This window comes from Asterias amurensis, chromosome 15, assembly GCF_032118995.1.
Source record: "Asterias amurensis chromosome 15, ASM3211899v1".
Taxonomy (NCBI): Eukaryota; Metazoa; Echinodermata; class Asteroidea; order Forcipulatida; family Asteriidae; genus Asterias; species Asterias amurensis.
In genome coordinates, this window is record NC_092662.1 from 14,282,554 (window position 1) to 14,305,057 (window position 22,504).

At 37.7% G+C, this 22,504-nt stretch overlaps 2 protein-coding genes and 1 long non-coding RNA gene across 4 annotated transcripts in view; 1 reads left to right on the forward strand and 2 right to left on the reverse strand.

The window, feature by feature from the left end:
* On the reverse strand, positions 1 to 16,165 carry LOC139948230 (uncharacterized). The gene is made up of 15 exons (XM_071946318.1): positions 16,021 to 16,165; positions 14,192 to 14,356; positions 13,944 to 14,023; positions 13,125 to 13,309; positions 12,385 to 12,518; positions 11,589 to 11,749; positions 9,994 to 10,262; positions 9,410 to 9,558; positions 7,739 to 7,905; positions 7,016 to 7,125; positions 5,947 to 6,105; positions 4,985 to 5,139; positions 4,038 to 4,188; positions 3,352 to 3,430; positions 1 to 2,525 (listed from the first exon to the last, which is right to left on the reverse strand). The coding sequence occupies exons 1-15, from the start codon at positions 16,021 to 16,023 to the stop codon at positions 2,423 to 2,425; spliced, it is 2,070 nt and encodes a 689-aa protein (XP_071802419.1). The 5' UTR covers positions 16,024 to 16,165; the 3' UTR covers positions 1 to 2,422.
* Positions 7,918 to 22,504, forward strand: part of LOC139948233 (uncharacterized) — a 17,964-nt gene continuing 3,377 nt past the window's right edge. Inside the window, exons 1-3 of one of the 2 annotated variants that reach the window (XR_011787425.1) lie at positions 7,918 to 8,905; positions 18,912 to 19,001; positions 22,400 to 22,487. This is a non-coding gene — a long non-coding RNA (uncharacterized lncRNA). Of the gene's footprint in view, positions 8,906 to 14,314; positions 14,433 to 18,911; positions 19,002 to 22,399; positions 22,488 to 22,504 lie in introns of those variants that run through there. The other variant, XR_011787424.1, reaches the window with a different exon arrangement.
* The window catches only part of LOC139948232 (ubiquitin carboxyl-terminal hydrolase isozyme L5-like), a 9,947-nt gene continuing 7,325 nt past the window's right edge, over positions 19,883 to 22,504 (reverse strand). The window contains exon 11 of the mRNA XM_071946322.1: positions 19,883 to 22,220. Coding sequence (XP_071802423.1) covers positions 22,152 to 22,220 — 69 coding nt within the window. The 3' untranslated portion in view covers positions 19,883 to 22,151. The remainder of the gene's footprint in view (positions 22,221 to 22,504) is intronic.

The following is a 22,504-nucleotide window of genomic DNA, read 5'->3' on the forward strand; positions in this document are numbered from 1 at the left end:
TGTCAATACTCGGATGAAATCGTTTTATTAATACTATCGAACTGTCAGGCCCATTTGAGAAGATCTCAAGCAAAAACGCCCTGCCTAAAGCAAGCTGAAATGGGTGGATATCTTCACATTCGCTCGGACCCAGCGGCAAGTCTATCCAGGACCGCTGGGATGGGCTAATCGCTTGCACAGATTCGTGTTCAGGAAGTACGTCACGTACGCAGTGTATAGAATTATGGTGCAGTGTGAGTGTGATGCATGATGGGACTGCGCATTATTAAACCAATGAGCGTTGCATGATGCGTTTGCCCATCCCAGCGCCTTTAGTTCAAGCAAGGTACTGAGGACGAGCGAAATCTTCACAGAGTATAAAGGCCGTGTCCGAAACGACGACTTCGGCTACAGCTACGTCTAGATCAGCGCGTCTACCAGTGTTGAAGAATAGCAGACGCGCGCGATCTAGCCGTAGCTGTAGCCGAAGTCTTCGTTTCGGACACGGCCTATCTGCCACACGCACGTTGATTCATCAGAGGGTGCGTTCGATAAGCTTCCCCGGGTCGACCCCTGTGTGTGGCGTTTTCTTTTTCCAGGGCGAACGTGTGCAGATAATTACCCACGTTCGTCCTGGGAAAAAAAAAGCCACACACCGGGGTCGACCCAGGGAAGCTAAACGAACGCACCCAGAGTAACTCATCGCTTGGTAACAAGTTTTGTGGGAATAGCCCCAGCCCTATAGTGATGATATATTAAAACTTGTTTTTGAAAAACACCAGAAATATTAGCAAAATAAAAGTTGGTTTGTATTAAAAAATAATCTGTTTGTAAAACCAGAGATCTTTGTAAAACCAGAGCTTGACATACATGTGCATGGAGTCATAACAACAAATGTTTCCGTAACAAGAAAAAAAACATACAGTTTTATTTATTTTGAGAAAAAAAGCCATAAGAGATAAATTTAATAATTAAGAATCAGCAAAAAACAAAAACGATCACTAGTCTCACTGGATTTGTAGATTAGTAAAATATCGGTGCACCAGGAGTAAAAAAAACCAGAAAGGCAATGGACACTGTTGGTAATTACTCAAAATAGTTATTAGCATAAAACCTTACTTGGGAACGAGTAATGGGGAGAGGTTGATAGTATAAAACATTGTGAGAAACAGCTCCCTCTGAAGTAGGCCTAATGTAGTTTTCGACAAATTCGAGACCTCAGAATTAGATTTTGAGGTCTCGAAGTCAAGCATCTGAAAGCACACAACTTCGTGTTTTTTTTTCCATTATTATCTCGCAACTTGAGCTTAACTTTTCACAGGTTTGTTATTTTATGCGTCTGTTGAGATACACCAAGTGAGAACACTAGTCTTCGACAACTTTAAATAGCCAGCGTCTTTAAGAATTACAGACTAATGGAATATTAAAACAAAATGATATCGTATATGGGTATTTTGATTGCAACATAATGCCATGTTCTATTTCTGGCAGACCAATATTAGACGAACACATGGAGTTATATACTTAGCTCTAGGAGTAAAAAAAAAACTTGTTTGAACAAAAGGTCATACCATAAACTAGCTATTTAAACTACAATTAACCCAAAAGGGGCAGCATTACAAAGATATACACCATATGCAACCCCAATACAATTGATAGCTAAGATTGTGTTATGGTTTTCATAGACACAAAGAAATGCACTAAGTTCCTCTTTTTATTAAAGGCAGTGGACACTATTGGTAACTACTCAAAATAATTATTAGCATAAAACCTTTCTTGGTTGTGAGTAATGGGGATAGGTTGATAGTATAAAACATTGTGAGAAACGGCTCCCTCTGAAGTGACGTAGTTTTCGAGAAAGACGTAATTTTCCACGAATTTGATTTCAAGACCTCAGATTTAGAGTTTGAGGTCTCGAAATCAAGCATCTGATAGCACACAACTTCGTGTGGCAAATTGTTTTTTCTTCCATTATTATCTCGCAACTTCGACGACCAATAAATTGAGCTCAAATTTTCACAGGTTTGTTATTTTGTGCATATGTTGAGATACACCAAGTGAGAAGACTGGTTTTTGCCAATTACCAAGCGTGTCAGTGCCTTTAAAGGCACAATAAATTGAAATTTTAACTCAACAAAAGTTTATCTGTAACGTCCAAGTACAGTCAAATTTCAAATAATCAAAGCATTGAACACTGCTTAATGCTTTATACAATTTATATGGAATTGGCATAAGTACAGCAACTTGCCAAGCAAATGGACATGTGGCTAAGCAGAATTACTCATTACCTACTAGAGTTCTACATCTTTGTTAAATTAATAGCTGTGTAAATAGTGTCAGTTTAAAACATCTTTTGCAATGATTCAAAGAAGGTGAAGAGTTTGTTCGTTTATTCGTTCTGATTGTTTACAGTTGTCTGTTTGTTGTTTGTGATTACTTCTACTCAACCCCACCATGTGTCGTCGTCTTCGGAAGCCTGGCTGTCATCCTTGTCGTCTTCTGAAGAAGACTGAATGTCAACCAGGTTGTTATCAAGGCCTTGCAGACTGTTGATAAAAGACAAAACACTGATTGAGACTGAACATAATAGGGGGCCTATAATAATAACAGTGGCTTCTTATACATTTATATATTCATAAATACCCCAGACATTTTCTCCATTTTGATTGGTTGAGAGGACATCACGTGGGGTGTTTAAAAGGATGATGTAACCACAGCAAGAAGTGTTTAAACCTGGGCGTGACACGCGAGCTTGCACCTGTGCTCATAAAGCCCACGTCACACGTGGCAATTTTCTGGCCATCTCGAATCAACGAAAGTTGCTAGCCACAAGGGGTTGCTCACAGATTGCCGTGTGTGACATGTCGTGCTCGAAAGCAGTTAATTGGCAACCCAGAGGCAACGTGTATTTCGAGTAGAATGTGTTTCTAACTTTGTGGCAACTTTTGCGGGCAACCGCCAATCAGATTGCGCATACATGATGACGTAATTTTGTTCACTCCTGAAAAGTTTTCACCGGTAGCCATCTTTTCTGTTGCCAAGTGGTAATTTTTTGCAACAAAATGACCGGTTTTAACCAAAATAGTATTGTCATTCGACAAAGACATACTTCTTTACAAAGCAGCATGTATTTGGTTTACAAAGTGCTGTGGCGTAATATGCAGCCAATCCAACCAGGAACACGTATGTTTTGGCCTATACAATAACAATGGTTAGGGTCCCTTTATAAAAATACTTGTCAACAGCCTTTTTTTTTTTTCTTTTTTTTTTTTGAGGGGCGTAAATTAGAGTTAATTAGTTGTAAATTAGAGATGCAGTCTATACACCTGCAGCCCATTAATTTCCAAGAGGGAGCCTAAAATTACTTCCTACCTTGGTGCGGCGGTACACATTGCTTGTGAGATCCAAATTTCATAGCGATGGGGTTGTGGTCTCCATGGTGCATCGTAAGCTGGAAAAAAAATAATAACATATTTTTTTATGGCACAACTTTTTCCTGTACCCTCCTATCCTCTGTATAGAAAAAAACGAATCGTAAAATGCAATCCTGGATGATGGTGTGTAACTATCTCATGTTATCTATCTGCTATCTGTTGATGTTTAGATAATCTGATGAAAAGTTTTCTACACAAAGTTTTAAAGGCAGTGGACACTATTGGTAATTGTCAAAGACTAGCCTTCACAGTTGGTAAATCTCAACATATGCATAAAATAACTAACCTGTGAAAATTTGAGCTCAATCGGTCATCAAAGTTATGAGATAATAATGAAAGAAGAAAACACCCTTGTCACACGAATGTTGTTTGCGTTTAGATGGTTGATTTCGAGACCTCAAGTTCTAAATCTGATGTCTCGAAATCAAATTCGTGGAAAATTACTTCTTTCTCGAAAACTATGGCACTTCAGAGGGAGCGGTTTCTCACAATGTTTTATACCATCAACCTCTCCCTATTACTCATCCCCAAGAAAGGTTTTATGCTAATAATTATTTTGAGTAAATACCAAGTGTCCACTGCCTTTTAAAAAAAACTCGGCCAACAAAACAACACATAACCTACTTGCAATGAAGAATTCATCAGTGCTGTAACAGAGTCCCTGTTTATCCAGTTCAGTGCGAAGCTCCTCCTCCTTAGCATCAGTATTTGTCGAGTTGGTAAATGTGATGACATAGGTTTCCTTGGATTCATGTCTTTGAAATTCAATACCATCCTACAGTAAAGCATTGTAAAAAATAAGATTAAAAAAAAGCATTCTTAAAAAAATCAGCTGGCAGGTCCATATTTTTATTTTATTTTTAATCGTTATCATTTGTCTTTTTGTAGTGTGTTTTTGGTATTTTTTGCTTGTTTTTTTTTCTGAGTTGCCTGGCTTGGCTGGATGCTGGTGGATAATACGTATCCCTCTTGTGAAGGGTGTGTTTGATCTTGTTATTCAATATTGTCGCTATTGACTTTCAATACAATATACAATACAATACAATACAATAATCTTTATAAGATCCCAAAAAGTGTAATTCAAATGCTGGCATACAGTAAAAACATTGACACATTAAAAATATTACAAAACAGAGAATGGCTATAATATACAATTACAAGAAAAAACACTAAAAGGCGATAAGAAAAATACTGGAGACTGGGCCATAATTAATCGCTGCCAGGGTTCTTGTCTTTTGTTTTGTTTCAAGTGTTGTTTGATACCATCCCAACCGGTATGGAGGTTGTTTCCTACAGTACCTGTATCTGCCCGCGGCCAGGGCAGGTTATGCTTTATGTCTTTGCATATTTTTTATTTTTCGTAAAATTATTGTATTGCTTGTAAATCTTTGATGTGCAATTTGTTAATGTGATTTTCATGCTTGCTGAAATGAATGAATGTTTTTGCATATTTTGTATTTTTCGTAAAATTGTTGTATTGCTTGTAAATCTTTGATGTGCAATTTGTTAATGTGATTTTTCATGTTTGCTGAATTGAATTGAGTGGTTATTTTTTGTGGTTTTTTTTTTACCTGGATAGGTTCTGGGGGGTCATCATGTTGGTCAGGTGGCAGGTAGAACATGAGATTGTAGGTGAAGTCACACCCAGTTGGAGGGTTCTCTGTTGATTTGTGGACCAAGATAACCGGTGTGGTTCGGGTCATATGTTCTTGCTTGCTGTTCTGTCCTAAAGTGGCAAGAAGGTTTTTACGGTTCAAAAAAAGGTATTATTATGTCATGCCTTTAAAGACAGTGGACACTATTGGTAGTAACTCAAATTAATTATCAAAAAACCTCACTTGGTAACGAGTAATGGGGAGAGGTTGATACTATAAAACATTGTGAGAAACGGCTCCCTCTGAAGTGACGTAGTTTTCGAGAAAGAAGTAATTTTCCACGAATTTGATTTCGAGACCTCAAGTTTAGAATTTGAGGTCTCGAAATCAAGCATCTGAAAGCACACAATTTCGTTTGACAGGGTTTTTTCTTCTTTCATTATTATCTCGCAACTTCGACGACCGATTGAGCTCAAATTTTCACAGGTTTGTTATTGTATGCATTTGTTGAGATACACTAAGTGAGAACACTGGGCTTTGACAATTACCAATAGTGTCCAGTGTTTTTAACACAGTTTGTTTTCTCAATCAATAATTTAAGTTGGTGCAACATTTTTTTTTTTATCGTTCGTTATTCTCTTGCAACTTCGACGACCAATTGAGTCCAAATTTCCACAGGTTTGTTATTTTATGCATATTGTTGGGGTACACCAAGTGAGAAGAATGGTCTTTGAAAATTCGATGTCCAGCAGCAGTCGATTTCACGAAACGCTCTGTGATTAATCATTTCTCGAGTTAGGACGAGTAACTTTCCTAACTTAGGATGGGTTCAATGCGTCGTCACGCCTATTGTACGAAACTTAACTCGTCCTAAGTCCTAAGCTTAAACCTAAACGTTTTGTGAAATCGACGGCAGTGCCTATAACATTTATTTTTACCGTAGAAGTAACGATGAAGCGGCAGATACGCATCACCGTATGCATCGTCCATGATGCAGGTGTGTGTCCTCTTCATCACATAAAGACTTCCAGCCAAGTGGCGGTGCTCAATGTTGCCATTGAATGTCTCCATGATTCGATAACTAGGACAGTGTTTTCCTAAAAAAGTAAACAAGCAAGGACAATTTATATTTTTGATTTATTCAGTAATACAAATATTAGGTTCTTATAGCATAACATACGAAGCGTTCAGTATTTTGTCCTTTAAGCTAGGTAGGAGGTGCTATACGTTTTGAAGTACGAGACCTATTCATTTAAACCACCATGTAATGGTGCCGTAGCGCAATATGCTCCTAATCAAGCCAGGAACACCTCACTTGATAACGAGTAATGGGGAGAGGTTGGTAGTATAAAACATTGTGAGAAACGGCTCCCTCTGAAGTGCCGTAGTTTTCGAGAAAGAAGTCATTTTCCACGAATTTGATTTTGAGACCTCAAGTTTAGAATTTGAGGTCTCGAAATCAAGCATCTGAAAGCACACAATTGCGTGTGACAGGTTTGTTTTCTTCTTTCATTATTATCTCGCAACTTCGACGACCAATTGAGCTCAAATTTTCACAGGTTTGTTATTGTATGCATTTGTTGAGATACACTAAGTGAAAACACTGGGCTTTGACAATTACCAATAGTGTCCAGTGTCTTTAACACAGTTTGTTTTCTCAATCAATAATTTAAGTTTGTGCAACAGTGTTGTTTTGTCGTTCGTTATTCTCTTGGGGCGAACCCCTTCTTATTGCGATAATTAAAGGGACACGTTGCATGCCTTGGATCGGACGCGAGTTGGTCTATATAAATAGCGTCTGTAAAACCGTTAGTTAAAAATGCATATGGGTAGATATGATGTAAAAGTAGAATACAATGATCCACACAAACATGCCACGAAATTGCACGGTTTGCCATTTACATCTTCGACTAACTCGGTCGGCCATTTATGGGAGTCAAATTTTTAACCCCAATAAATGGCCGCGGAGCAACAGTAGAGAACGGAACAAACGTAGGGAAAGTTTACCTCTGTGGAAGCATGGTGGAATGGAATCTTTGATGCATTTGGGCTGCTTATCTCTTGTGCCCATGCGCACCAGTACTTCGCTGGAGTGATACAGTCTAAAGTAGGATTTCCTTGAGAGAAAAAAATAAATTCAAACATAATTTAAACCTTTGGGAATTTGTTAATGGGATAAGCAATCTGTTTTTATTTGAACGTTACATATGAAGTGTAAATTTGAGGGGGAAAAGTCTACATAATGTAGAGACTTCGACCACAAAGTGTTATTTACAGTGTTGGAGTATTTTATTTCCCTTTAGTGAACAGATCAAATCATTGCTGTTGTTCGTTGGGGTGTTGGGGTATGTGTAACTTTAATCAAATTCTCGATTGGTGTGAATTGAATAAATAATAAATTTGCAGTGACTTTATCACAAGAAAGATTATGCAATAGTAATTAAAAACGAATCAAGATTTCCAGATGCCATCTCAACTTGTAAAATCTGTATCATGTAATGAGTATTTAGGATCATCACAAACTAGCACAACAATATACAAAAAATAATATGCCAGGGCATACCAAATAAAAGCAGTTTGATAGTTTTAGGCTATCCTGATGAGCAAAGTATAGAAACATACAAATAAACCAAACAAACAAATAAACAAACAAACAAATATACCTAACAAACAATCAAAAGGCGAAAAGATTAGATCAATAAGCTATCCAAATTCCTTCAGTCAACTTACGAATTGTAAAACCCAAAAGCGACAGGATCTGAGATTGCGTAATCTTCCCCTTCTTCATCCAAATAACTCCTGAGCTTCTGAACTCGTTCAATGTTGTAGGGGTCAAAGCTGAAACTCCTGAAACTCATAGCAAAGATAGTGGAGTCTGGCTCATCAACAAGAACCACCTGTAATTAGATATGAGATTTATTTGAGGCGAGACAAATAACTCTAACAAAAAAGATCAACATTAAAAATTGTGGTTTATAAAAAATATGTGTGCTTTTGGTGTCTATAACCTCAATCCATTTCAAAAACATATATTTTGCGTCAAGATAACCAAGTACTTTAGTTATCTGTGTTTTAACCAAATGGAAAAACGAGCAACACATTAATTCACAAATTAATGTAGTTTTGTGACAGTCCTTTTTGTTTTCAAAATGCCAGTTTCTCAAAATTGCTTTCAGAACACCCATTGTTTCGAAAAATGTGCGCTCGATCGATCGATAAGGTGTAATAATGATCGAGGATCTCATTTGGGACCTTGTGTTATTTGGGTTTTGAAATTTTCTCCCTGCCTTCTGGTTTTTATTGCGTTTTATGAATGTGATTTTTGCAAGGTTTTAATTGGATTCGCTTTTGTTTTAATGTTTACTGTTGTGTGATTTTAATAGCGTTTGGGTGCAATCTTATTTTTACAATTTTGTGTTTTCATTGGCATGGGTTTTGTTTGAACATATCTTAAGATGATAGTTGTTATACTTTTATATAACATTGACAGCCCCATTCCAGCTTGTAACCATTGCGTATATTAAACCAATACAAGACACTGTCCAGTGGTTAGACTGCAGGACTTGCAATCACAAGGTGGTAGCTCCGAATCCTTCCAAGTTAACCTCTGATTTCACAATGACGATAGAATAAGTATTGTCGTCTATATAGTTACTGAATCACAATTTATCTATTATTTTCAATAGCTGGCAAACCAACAGATTGCATCACAGCGTTGTAGGCACTGTTAGAGTGCATTGATGCATTGAGAATAAAGGAAGTATTCAACGAGCACGCCATTGATCGAGTTCAACACGCAACTGACTGACGTCTTGCCTTCCGCTTCTTCAATGATTATAACGGACGTTTGTAGTGCACCATATCTGTCAGAAAAGAACTCTGCTGAAACGTCTACAGGTAACGTACATTTTCATTCACAGTGATTATGGATTCATGGGATGGCCCAAAACTTAATTTACAAAAGATATCAAAACCCTTTAAAGACACTGGACACTGTCTTCACAGTTGGTGTATCTCAACATATGCATAAAATAACAAACCTGTGAAAGCTTGAGCTCAATTGGTCATCGAAGTTGCGAGAAATTAATGAAAGAAACAAACACCCTTGTCGCACGAAGTTGTGTGCTTCCAGATGCTTGATTTCGAGACCTCAAACTTTAAATCTGAGGTCTCGAAATCAAATTCGTGGAAAATTCTCTCTTTCTCGAAAACTACGTCACTTCAGAGGGAGTTGTTTCTCACAATGTTTTATACTATCAATCTCTCCCCATTACTCGCAATCAAGAACGGTTTTATGCTAATCATTATTTTGAGTAATTACCAATAGTGTTCACTGGCTTTAACTTACTTCGAGGAAAGAGCCTCAAAGAAATTTACATTACCCCGTGATGATAAACTTACATTATTGTCCAAAGGCTGAGGGATGGGGTGGGCTGGATCGAAGGGTACAAAGTACGAGAAGGTGTAGTCCTGGGAGCTTCCAGGGACGGGGGCTGAGGTCGGCCATGCCATGGTCAAACGGACCGGCTCGGTCTTGGGAATCAAAGCACCTGCAAAAGTCACAAATTTATTCACCAGTTAGGTTCATTTGTTGCCATTTTAGAATGACTTAATTTTTTAACAGGAATTTTAAAAAATACAGAGACTTCATCATAGTTCAAGTTTTTACGGGGAACCGGCATGTAAATTTGGAGGCCACAGGTCTACATGTATTTCTAAAGGATTACAAAATCTTTGTAGATCCTTAAAAAGCTGAAGAGTTTGTAAGACTTTTAAGAAAAATTTGAACAAGATTGAACAAGAAAATCACTCTTGATGCAGGTATAAAGTAATCCTCACAAAATGGACAAATTAATTACTTTTTTTTTTTTTTTTTTTTTTTTTTTTTTCATTTTATGATAGTTGTTTTTAAGTGTATAAGAACTCAATAACTGATAATTTACAATTAACAGTTGGACCTTTATGGATAACAAGAAATTATATACCATAACTGTTGTATCTGTCGAAGTAATTATCCAGCAAAGGCAGAGCCGTTAATTCTGCCAGTTGAGGTGACAGTGCGTTGACGGTTGTTGAGACCCACACTGCCCTGAAATACATCCTCGCCTCATAGTCATCGTCGTCCTCGCATAGTTGTACATACTGGGGCTCCTCCTCGTCCAGTAGCTTGAGGTCAGAGAGTGTCACCTTGCAAGTTGGTTCCACAACAGAAGGTTTCATCTGCAGCATGACCTCAGTGGGACGGTTGGAACTCCTTTATTTTTTTAAGTGAAAAAAATGAATAATTTTGAGCCCTTAAAATATTAATGATCACCAGAAATGGAAATAAAAAATTATCACCAGTACGTAGCACCAGTATCATTAAATCCACACTTGTTGTATCTCAAAATGCATCAAACAACAAAATGTTAAAATTTTGACTCAATTGGTCATTGAAGTTGCAAGAGACTATATAGTGAAAGAAAAACACCCCTGCAAGTTGGTTCAACAACAGAAGGTTTTCTAAGAAGCATAACCTCATTGGAGAGAAGCTTCAGCCCTATAATTACTTATTTAAAGGCATGTTTTGTATTATTGCCAAAGACCAGTAGGCCTATCCCCACTTTATCCCAACACAAGCACAAAATAACAAATCTGTGAAACATTTGGGCTCATTTGGTCATTGATGCTGCAAGAAAATAATGAAAGAAGAAACACCCTTGCTGCACAAATTTGTGTGCTTTCAGATGTCTAAAAACAACTTCAGGTCTAAAGTCTGAAGTCTATATATGACCATAAGTTACAGTATAATTACTGTAATTATTTGATCACATAAAGAATTACGCTTACTATGGCAATTAAAGTAAACAGCAAAATTACTTGATCACAGCTATTCATAGTGACAACTATTAAAGTCACCTGGAAATAGAATTTTTTTCTTTCAAACATAAGAGTATATGCTTACGAACAATAAAACAGTTTTTTTAGTAATTTTTTGTCACGATTTATATGTTTAAAATATATATAAAGTTGTATGGGGGATGACTCCGCCTACCCCTTTTGTGAAGCCAACGAGGCAGACTTTGCCTGCAATGCGTATAGTAAACACGTGCCAAGTACATGTACGTCCAAGTCGTGAGTTGGTACATTTCAAAAAGTGTTTTTCTGCATTCAGCAGCAATACACCTGGTCGGCATTGCCGGGAAAAAAAAACATTTTTTTTTTTTTTTTTAAACGTACAAACACACGACTTGGTCCGTACATGTACTTCGCAATTGTGTTTACTCTACGCATTACAGGCAAAGTCTGCCTTGATTGACGTCACGAACAGCGCCCTCTCGGGTCGGGGTCTACTTTGTAAATAACATAAGAACTGATTGTTTAAAACCTTAGTTAACTGTTTATTCACATGCCACTCATCAAAACACATATATTAGTGACAAAAGCTTTATTTTGAAAAAATACCACTTCCAGGTGACTTTAACGTTGGCGAAATCAGGAAATTAGGTTTTCTTAAATCAGAGATAACAAAATTGCTCTTGTAAACACGCCTTAATTGTTCGCACTATACTTTGTTTGCCTTTGCAAAATTCCAACTTACGGATCATAGACATTGATGAAGAACTGATCGCCAACAAACTGCTCCCTGCGTTGGTTCAGCAGGGTCTCCAGCATAGACAACTCTTGCGAATTAGAGGAGGAAATGTGGCTCGAAAACGTCTTTACGAAGTATCTTGTGGCTGGCTCTCTCTGTAAAACCACCTGTGAAACAACAAAACATAAGACAAAACAGTTGAATACAAAAACACGATTGTCCCAGGCTACCATGCTAAACATGGTACACTGGAAAAAACTGGGGTGTGTAAGATTAACACCCGGAGGCACATGGTGTTAACATACCAACAATGTAATTGCAGCGTAGTGTTTTGCACCCAAAACATTTTGTCTTTGGTAATATTTTAGACGGGGCGGGGGGGGGGCTAAACAAACAACTTCGTAGTGTAATTAGGAATTAAATCGTTGATCTTGGCCAGTTGGGTGTTGTTGTTTTTCGTTTATTATACACAATCATTGGGACATTTAGAATAGTAAATGTTTAAACATGGCAACAATAAAGAACAAGGTAATGCCTCAAACCACGAGGGGGTTTATCTCCATGCTAAAACGAACCAGATATTAATGTTTGTCTCAAATATCACTTGTTTTCAATTGTTGTAGTTTCAACAGGAGTTAAAATATTGATCATGGCTGCGTATTTTCTCCTCTTCTTTTGTGATTAATATAATACATGTTACTTTTTTTTTACTGGGTTCTTTTTATCGGTTATCTCTTTTGACCCAGTTATCTCTTTTGAAAGGAACCCCCAAGAAACCCCCAAGTTATACGGTTATACTCACCTCTCCGTCAACGGGCTGGGGAGGGTTGTCATGCCATTCACGGGGCAAATATAGAGAATAATTAGAGACTGTACTCTCATCATCAGACCGAGGGCGTGTCATTCGGAGGGGTGTGGTCATGCTGATGTTCAAATCTTCAATGAAAAAACAATAACAGTAATAACGAACTGCAGTAGATTTTGCTATGATTTTTTCTTTAACCCCGATGCAAATTTAACATCTATTATTTAGTTGCGGTACCCGCTGCCAAAACATAGGATTCGAACTGCCTCTAGCTACCGGGCAACCTCGGTAGCCTAGTTGGTAAGACACTGCTCTAGAGTTGCAAGGGCCGTGGGTTCGAATCCCACCCGAGTAAACAGGCCTGTGATATTTTTGTCACAGGACTCGGGAAAGTACTGAGTATACAGTGTTTACACACATCGGTGTATGGGTAAACAAAAATATTAGTTTTTTTTTTCAGGGCTGTGATTATATTAAGTTTACCAGGTAAACTCGTAAGAAGAAAAAAATAACTGGGCTGTCAAAAGTTGTTAATAAAGTTATTCCAAAACACTTTAAAAAATTGAAGTTACTTTCTGATACTTTTAAAAGTGTTTTGCTTCAGTTTTGTAGAACGAAGTAAAATACGGCCAATGAAATGAAGCCAATCATCCCTTTTTTTTCACAGAGTGTAGAACAAATACAACCATGGGTGAGGGAAAGAATTAAACTTTGAGAAAGAAAAAAACAACGCATACTTTGGTCATTTCTCCCATTGAAGTATTCTTGCAGTTTAGTCGTGGCATACGAGACTGCATCTTCACCATGCAACACATTTTTTACAGTCACCCATATAGAGTCATTATAACTCCTGGCTTCATACCCAAAGGGTATTTCAGCAGTGCATAGATCCTTGTAGAGTGGGGTGGGTACTTCTGCATCTCTGTGTGAATTCAAAAAAAAAAATTAATATTAAAGAAGATTAAGACCTCACTGTGTTTCTTCAACTAAAACAAGTATTAGCACAAATAGTTACCTGTAAAAAACAAATGCATGTTAAAATGTGTGTCAGGAAGTTGTTTGCTATGCTGACTCTGGTCTCTTAAAAAGAGTTCTGGTCCAGTTACCGTTTTGAGCTACAAGTCCTCTTACAATCATGTATTTCAAAAACAAAGCTGGCAACAGTCAATATTTCTTATAAAAACATTGGTTTAACGTATTTGGTTAATGAAATGCACAAATCAACAAACTTGTGATTCAGTAACGTTGGACGGCAATGTTCTGTTCATTGTGAAATCAGCGGTTACCATGGATGGATTTGAACCCACAACCTTGTGATTGCAAGTCCTTCATTCTAACCACTTTATTACTACTCAGCAGATTAAAGGATGTCTAAAAGTCAACACGAACAATTTCTTGTTGGGGACTGAAAGCATTTTTCACTCGAGTAGGTTTCTTGAAACCAACAAACAAAATTGGAGTCACTTATAATTTGCACAAATCTATAAACAGAAAGTCATACTCCTACACTGTTCCACAACTGGCTTTGGAAGCGAAAACAAAAAGCTTTAACTTACCCATGTATTAACCCATTGACTCTATCTCGGATGCTGGCATAAGCTTCCCCAAACCATTCTTTCACCTTACTCAAAGCCTCCTGCAGAATTTGTGTGTAAATAAAAAGAATATTCGGTAATGTTTTCCTGGTTTCGAGGTGCTCTCTAACAGTGGCACTCTGTGGGTTGTTTATTCCTTTATTTATTTTGTTCATTTATTTTATTTTTATTTTAGTTTTTACAATAAAACAAAAATGCATTTTACTGACCAATGCTTCGGTGTAAGATGACCAGCCACCATCAACTGTCTCAGTGGATTGAACTGTAGTTGTTACATATCTATCCGTTGTAGTAGTCCCTGAACTTGTCTCACTTGGAATGGCGGTTGCATGAGCAAGATGGCCGCATAGGGCAAGAACAATCAGGAAACGAAACTACAAGAAAACAAACACTTTGGGTTGGCGCTATATACACACTTTGCCCTGGAATTGCCAAGATTCGTCAAAATAAGTAAGTGTACATTTCCTCATTTCCCACTTCAAACCACTTTATTTTACTTTCAAAAAGTACATGAAAATATCATAACACCAGAAACAGGTAAAGAGGTACAGGATCACATTTAACTGCATTTTTGAACATTTGTTTATTTTTCAAATTTACCACTTTAAATTTATCGCACGACGGTCGTGTTTGAGTTTCAAGGGATAAACAAACCTATCCCCTCCTCCTTTTCAGTTGGTTTCGAGCAGCAAAGGATACAAAAATTATTAGTCTATACCCTTCCACTTTTCAGCTTGATTTGAGCATCAACGGATAAACAAATCCATCCCTCTTTTTGGCTAAGTGTGTGCACCCGATATTTACTTTGTTCTCTCAAAAATATTTAATGGAGAAAAAAAACCAGCATAATTTCAATATTTTGAAAGCATCTTTAAGAAAAGTTGCTAGGCCTGTATTACCAAAAACAGGGGGAAGAACTTGTTTTGTGTACTTGTTATTGCTTTAACAAGTAGTAGGTGTTCATCATAATGTTCACATAAAGGCTGTGAAGCACAATAGGTTGCTAAGCACAGTTGCTAAGCAGAAACCCAACCAATAGTCAGGTCTAATACTTCACGGAGGTAATGAAGGCAATTGCCTCCATGCCCCCGGTCATTGCCTTGCTGCCCTTGAAATGCTCTAGTAAAAAATTACATTTCCTCATAGGGTGCCCTTTAGCAAGGAGAAAATGCCTTTGTGCCCTTGCCCTTTAAAAACGATGCTACAGGCCTGTGAAGTTGGCAACTGTACAAGTTGACCAAAGTTGGCATCAACGACGCTACAGATTTACGAACGATAAAAAGAAGAAGACCCAACTAACCCCTTGTCCACAACTTTACTCGGTCGCAAAAAGACAAAACAAAGTGAGTTTTACATTTTTTTAACAACAAATGCTCCTGCCTCACATATGAAAGTGAAAGTGCTGGTTGGCATGTACGGCCGAATGTTGGCAAACATTCAATCGAGTTAAAGTTCACCACTTTCAGGAAACTTTCAATTAAAGACACTGAACACTATTGGTAATTGTGTAAGACCAGTCTGCACAGTTGGTGTACCTCAACATATGCATACAATAACAGACCTGTAGATATTAATGAAAGAAAAAACACCCTTGTCGCACCATGGTCACACAAAGTTGTGTGCTTTCAGATGCATGATTTCGAGACCCTCAAATTCTAAATCTGGGGTATCGAAATCAAATTCATGGGAAATTACTTCTTTCTCGAAAACTACGTCAGTTCAGAGGGAGCCGTTTCTCAGAATGTTTTACACCTTAACCTCTCCCCATTACTAGTTATCAAGAACGATTTTATGAAAATGTTTATTAAAATTTGAGTAATTACCAATAGTGTCCACTGCCTTTAAAAGAAAATACAAACCATGATTGTTTGTATCGTTTCCAACAAACTAGAAACTATTTTTGAATTTTAGTGTGTCATTGTTACAAGCTGTGGCTATCTATTTTTGCTTTACTTTTTGGCTCACAATCATGGTTTTTCAACCTTGGTTGGCAAAACCTCAGGCTAATATAGACATGTATACAAAGGATAACACTCACCATGTTGCACCTCTGTCGGGTAGCACTCTGTTAATGCACGACGCAATAACCACACTGTGCCAACCTTCTTCGATTTATATGCTGCGAGGGGCAGGGTACAAACTGTCAGCTGATTTCTGCACAGCCAATCAGGTTACACATTAATCGCCGACTCCGTTAAAGTTGGCAAAGTTCGGTTTAGACCACGCCCCCAATCCGGATCTATGAAACCACGTGGTAAGCATTAACATACAATGTGCGACGGCTCACGGGAATAAGTGCATAGAACAACATTAAAGCATTAAAATAACACAGTTCGTTGTTGCCAACAAAACAGTTTCTGGCAGTTTAAGCACTATATGAAAACCACCATACATAAACTGAAAAACATGTAGAAGTTTGAGATCGATCGGCCATCTGGGTCACATAAAAAATATGTTGTGAACTGCATGACATCAATTTAAAAAAAAAAATGAATAAAGCGTTCACTGATTGATTAAAGGAACACATTGCCTTAGATCGGTCGAGTTGGTCTTTGAAAAGCGTGTGTTATCAAATGCATATGGGTAGACAGATTAAAGGAACACGTTGCCTTGGATCGGTCGAGTTGTCTTTGAAAAGCGTTTGTAACCGTTTTTTATAAAATGCATATGGGTAGAAAGATGTTGTAAAAGTAGAATACAATGATCCACACAAACTTGCCTCGAAATTGCGTGGTTTTCCTTTTACCTCGTCGACTAACACGTCGGCCATTTATGGGGGTCAAAATTTTGACTCCCATAAATGGCCGACCATGTTAGTTCGCACAGTAGAAGGAAAACCACGCAATTTCGAGGCAAACTTGTGTGGATCATTGTATTCTACTTTTAAAACATCTTTCCAACTCGTCCGATCCAAGGCAACGTGTTCCTTTAAGTAGAATACAATGATCCACACAAACATGCCTCGAAATTGCACGGTTTTCCTTTTACCTCGTCGACTAACACGGGAGTCAAATGTTTGACTCCCATAAATGGCCGACCGTGTTAGTTTGCAGAGTAAAAGGAAAATCACGCAATTTCGAGGCAAACTTGTGTGGATCGTTGTATTCTACTTTTTAAACATCTTTCCAACCATATGCAGTTTATAAAAAACGGTTGCAAACGCTTTTTTATAGACCGAGTCGTCCAATCCAAGGCAGCGTGTTCCTTTATAACTCCAAACAAGTTTATTTATTTCTCATCAAATATGACATTTCAGAGAGAAATTTGTCGAGGGATGTTTGTTTTTCTTACCAATTCTGAAATGTTCCTTTAAACACTGACACCATGACACTACCCCCCGTACGGGTTGTTTTCGCAGGAGTCTGGGATCAAGTGTCACCAGATTTTAAGGGGAAACCTGGGTCACACACCTTGGGGATCATTTGGGAAAAGTCCCTTGGGGCATGGAGGCAGGAACCTTGGTCGGTGTTTAAAAAACAAAACCTGAAATTCAATTTTAAAGGCAAACTGTACCTTTGTTTTTTCGGAACTGTTCGATTGTTTTAAAGGCAGTGGACACTATTAGTAATTACTCAAAAATAACTATTAGCATAAAACTTTTCTTGGTGACGAGTAATGTGGACAGGTTGATGGTATAAAACATTGTGAGAAACGGCTCCCTCTGAAGTGCCATAGTTTCCGAGAAAGAAGTAATTTTCCACGAATTTGATTTCGAGACTTCATCGAGAAATCAACCATCTAAACGCACACAACTTCGTGTGTATGTGAAAAGTTTTTTGTTTTTTTTGTTTCATTATTATCTCGCAAGTTCGATGACCGATTGAGCTCAAATTTTCACATGTTTGTTATTTTATGCATTATGTTGAGATACACCAACTGTGAAGACTAGTCTTTGACAATTACCAATAGTGTCCAGTGTCTTTAATCGTTTATAAATGTAGATGTATACAAACAAAACTAGCATGTTAAAATTTCGTTTCAAAGGTCGTAGCGCTTTTTAGATATCGCCGAAAATCCAAAGCGAATAATGTCCACACAGGGAGAATAAGCAGATAATAGGAACACATCATCTGAGAAACGAAACTGTCATTGACAGTAACGCTTCTCATTTTCAAATTGTGGGGCGTAATAAGTTCAGTATACGATGTGACATGTGACATCACAAGTTTACAAAAGAGCCACAGAGCCTGGACTTCCTACAGGCACGATTTGTAGGCACGATTTGTACACAGCTTAATGGAAGAAATCATCAAATCTTACATTTTATGGAGACTGCACTGTCTAATTCCTATCAACTTTTGATATGATGAAAGGGGGCACATCTCAAAACTTGTCTAGCTTGTACTTTCATAATTCTTGGGTTTATGTGGACATTATGACACAAAATGTCGACTTTCCCCATAAATGACCTGTGCAGTATTGTGCCTGCCAGAATACTCAAAGAAAGTACACGGTCACACTTATTGTAAAGACCCATTCAACTTTGACTCGTGTTCTTTCCTTCGGGTGCGCCACGTAAACGGTGCTTTACTTTTTTTTATTCAAGTGTTTCGAAATTGAGTTGTGTTTGAAAAATAAAACAGTTGTATGTGGCTACTTTCAGGAAGAAACTTGAAAGTCAAAATGTGTTATATTGTTTTGAGTTTCGATCCCTTGAGCGGGAAGGCTGAAACGGCCAGCCTGTGCCCAATTTCATAGCGCTGCTTAACGGTAAGCAAATTTGTGTGCTTACTGTAGCAGAAAAATCTGCTTAAAAAGCCTTCGCGTATTTCACAGGTTAGCAGAAGAATTGGGCGGCCATATTGCGTGTTTACCGTGGATTTGCATTGTGACGTCATTTATTTTCGTGCGCTATCCAGAGCTGCTGCTATAGACTTCCAACTACAATTGTATTATTGTCATTAACTCTTTGAGGAATGGTTTTCGCAGGAATCCGGGATCAAGTGTCACAAGGATCTAAGGAGAATACAAGGTCAAAAACCTTTGAAACAGCTGTGGTCCGGATTTGGAAGATTTGGGGTAAGTCCCTTTCATTTAAAGGCACTGTAAACTATTTGCAATTACTAAAAAACAATTGCTAGCATAAAAACTTACTTGGTAACGAGCAATGGAGAGCTGTTAATAGTAAAAAATATTGGGAGAAATGGCTCCCTCTGAAGTAACAGTTTACAAAAACAAAAAAACACATTAAAAGACTTCAGGCCTGAAGCCCTTTATTAAACATCTGAAAGCACACAACTTTGTTCAACAAGGCAGATTTTCTCTTTCATTATTCTCTTGCAACTTCGATGACCAATTGAGTAAATGTTCACAGATTTGTTTATTCTATGCTTACACTGTATGTTCGGATACACTAAGAACATTTGTCTTTGACATTTACCTAGGTCCATGCCTTTATCTTTAAAGGCTTAAGTGTCAAAACAATTATTGTTGTATGATATATGATCGAGATCATACAATTTAAAAATAGTGCACTGCACTTATCTCAAACAAATGCCTCTATTTTATGAAAATAGATAACTTTTATTGCAAATATGAATGGGTTAGACTACAAAAACACTGACAACAGTACACCTGATACTTTGTGAGAAACTTAAAGGCAGTGGACACTATTGGTTATTACTCAAAATAATTATTGGCATAAAACCTTTCTTGGTAAGAGTAATGGGGAGAGTTGATGGTATAAAACATTGTAAGAAACAGCTCCCTCTGAAGTGACGAAGTTTTCGAGAAAGAAGTAATTTTACACGAATTTGATTTCGAGACCTCAGATTTAGAATTTGAGGTCGCGAAATCAACCATCTAAACGCACACAACTTCGTGTGACAAGGTTTTGGGTTTTTTTTGTTCATTATTATCTCGCAATTTCGACGACCAAATTTTCACAGGTTTGTTATTGTATGCATATGTTTAGATACACCAAGTGAGAACATTGGTCTTTGACAATTACCAATAGTGTCCAGTGTCTTTAAAGAGCTAAATTGTCAAAACAATTGTTGTGTGATATATGATCGAGATCATACAATTTCAAAAATAGTGCATTGCACTTATCTCAAACAAACTTTTATTGCAAATATGAATGGGTTAGACGACAAAAACACTGACAACAGTACACCTGAAACTTTGTGAGAAACTTAAATACACTTTTATTTAATTACGGCCGTTTTTAAACATTTGAAGTAGGCACAATGTTCGAACACATACAAAAAGGTCTGGCATGTGTTGTAAATTCTGAACCAACATTTGACAGCTGGCTGCTTCTGCAAAAGACATTTATACTCATTAACTTCAAAAATATGATAGTATACTGAAGTACTATTAAAGGCAGTGGACACTATTGGTAATTGTCAAAGACTAGCCTTTACAGTTGGTGTATCTCAACATATGCATAAAATAACAAACCTGTGAAAATTTGAGCTCAATCGGTTGTCAAAGCTGCGAGATACTAATGAAAGAAAAAACACCCTTGTCACACGAAGTTGTGTGCGTTTAGATGGTTGATTTCGAGACATCAAGTTCTAAACCTGAGGTCTCGAAATCAAATTCGTGGGAAATTACTTCTTTCTCGAAAACTATGTCACTTCAGAGGGAGCCGTTTCTCACAATGTTTTATACTATCAACCTCTCCCAATTACTCGTCACCAAGAAAGGTTTTATGCTAATAAATATTTTGAGTAATTACCAAGAGTGTCCACTGCCTTAAACAATAGGTTGCTCTTTTAAAACAACACAACAAATTCGCTGACATAACCTCAAACTCAAAGTGAAATTTCCACCAACTCTAACACCCTCCAGTAAATTTTTCAAAAGTACAAAACATCATAGCTGTAGATGCAATAGCACCTTGTAAAGCATTACATGGTGCTATCAGAATTAGTTCTCATAATTCAAACGTAGTCCCACATCTGGCAGAAAATACTGTATGTTACAGCACCAGGATCGCACTGGGTGACAGACATGTACATGTACGCTATATAAGAAGCCACAATTATTAATACTATTATTATTAATTCAACATCCAAAATGTTACACTTGGTCTTGTTTCTTAGACGCTTGTGTCCTACTAGGGGAGAAAAATGTAGATAGAGGGCGCTATCATCTCGTTAACTACTACCACACCATGATCTGACGCAGATTTTGTTTTTGTTTTTCGAGATTAACAAGACTATGTTGGAATCTGATTATGGCAGTATGTCTGCACCCATGAGAACATGATCAGTTTACTTGTGTAGAACTTAGTCCAACAGAGCCAAACAAAACATGCTGCTGGATTTCAAAGAGCTGGGGTCGGTTAGGGTTAATGCATGGGTTTACTATGGTAAACAGGCAGGGTACCACCAAATGGGTACAAAAACACAGTACACAAACATCATAGAGTTATATATAAGAACTAGAGGGCGACTGGCCTTTATACGCGACCCGGCATGCGCGCAGCAGCCATTTTCTAAGTTGACAAAACAAGCATCGCACAGCGTGTGTTTGTGCGGCCATTTTGTTAGTTGACAAAAGAGCATCGCATAGCGTTCAATAAACACAAACTCAAATGTGTACTTCAACTTCAATGCGCGTACAGAATGGCGCGCGCGCGTCTCCCTGCGGTTCCTTTGTGCGAGAAGCATCACCAGTGCGCCCTCTAGTTCTTATATATAACTCTATGACAGACATGCAGCTAATGTTATAATTGCAAAAAAGGAAACGGCTGAACACATAGGTACCGTTTTGTACCGTGTCTATGGCACTGTTTTGAAAAGGAACAGGAAAAGGAAGAATCAGCTCATCAGCTGAAAAGTTGCATGCCAAGTACAGCTTTATTCATGTTTGCAAACTGCATGGTGAAGTATTTATCAAAGATCCTGCATTGATGTAGCATCATCACCATGCACTTAGACACTACTTGTGCCTGTTTTTTTTTAACACAATTGTTCCCACCCAGGAAAAACAGAATAAAACAGAGATTTTATTTTATTTATGTGTACTACATTGACATGGAAAACGTTAAGCATTGACGCTTTTACGACCTTCACACTTTCTTTGTTGAGTGGAACATAGGTCAAATCTTGCAGCCATTTGTGGCTGCTGTAGGCATATTGGTATAAGCTAGCTGTTTGCGGCCGCAGTTGTCGGTTGGGAATACATGGCGGCTGAAAGAAGAGAGTAGGTTTAAGTTCCTCACTTTGCAGCCTCCACTTTTTTCTTTTCGTCTTTCTCCTTGGATAGGGCTATTGCCTTCTCCTTTGCCTGAAAGAAATCACAAGATATCACATAAGTGGTTAAATGGACAAGTTGCCTTGGATCCAGTGAGTTGGTCTGAAAAGCGTTTGTAACCGTTTGTTATAAAATGCACATGGTTGGAAAGATGATTTGAGCGCTACATAAGAAGCCATCATTATTATAACTTTTATTATAAACCCCTGCAGATATGATTTGAACACAGCCAGATGAAACCAGACTCTAATAACTCATCCAGCACGACTTCTTGTTGATATTCTAGACCAATTGGCCATGGTAAGTCTTCTTTTTGT

Coding starts and splice junctions, on each gene's coding strand:
- LOC139948230 (XM_071946318.1), bottom strand. Junction 12,519..13,124: donor CAATGGGAGAAATGACCAAA/GTATGCGTTGTT, acceptor TTTTCATTGAAG/ATTTGAACATCAGCATGACC. Junction 6,106..7,015: donor TCCACCATGCTTCCACAGAG/GTAAACTTTCCC, acceptor TTACTTTTTTAG/GAAAACACTGTCCTAGTTAT.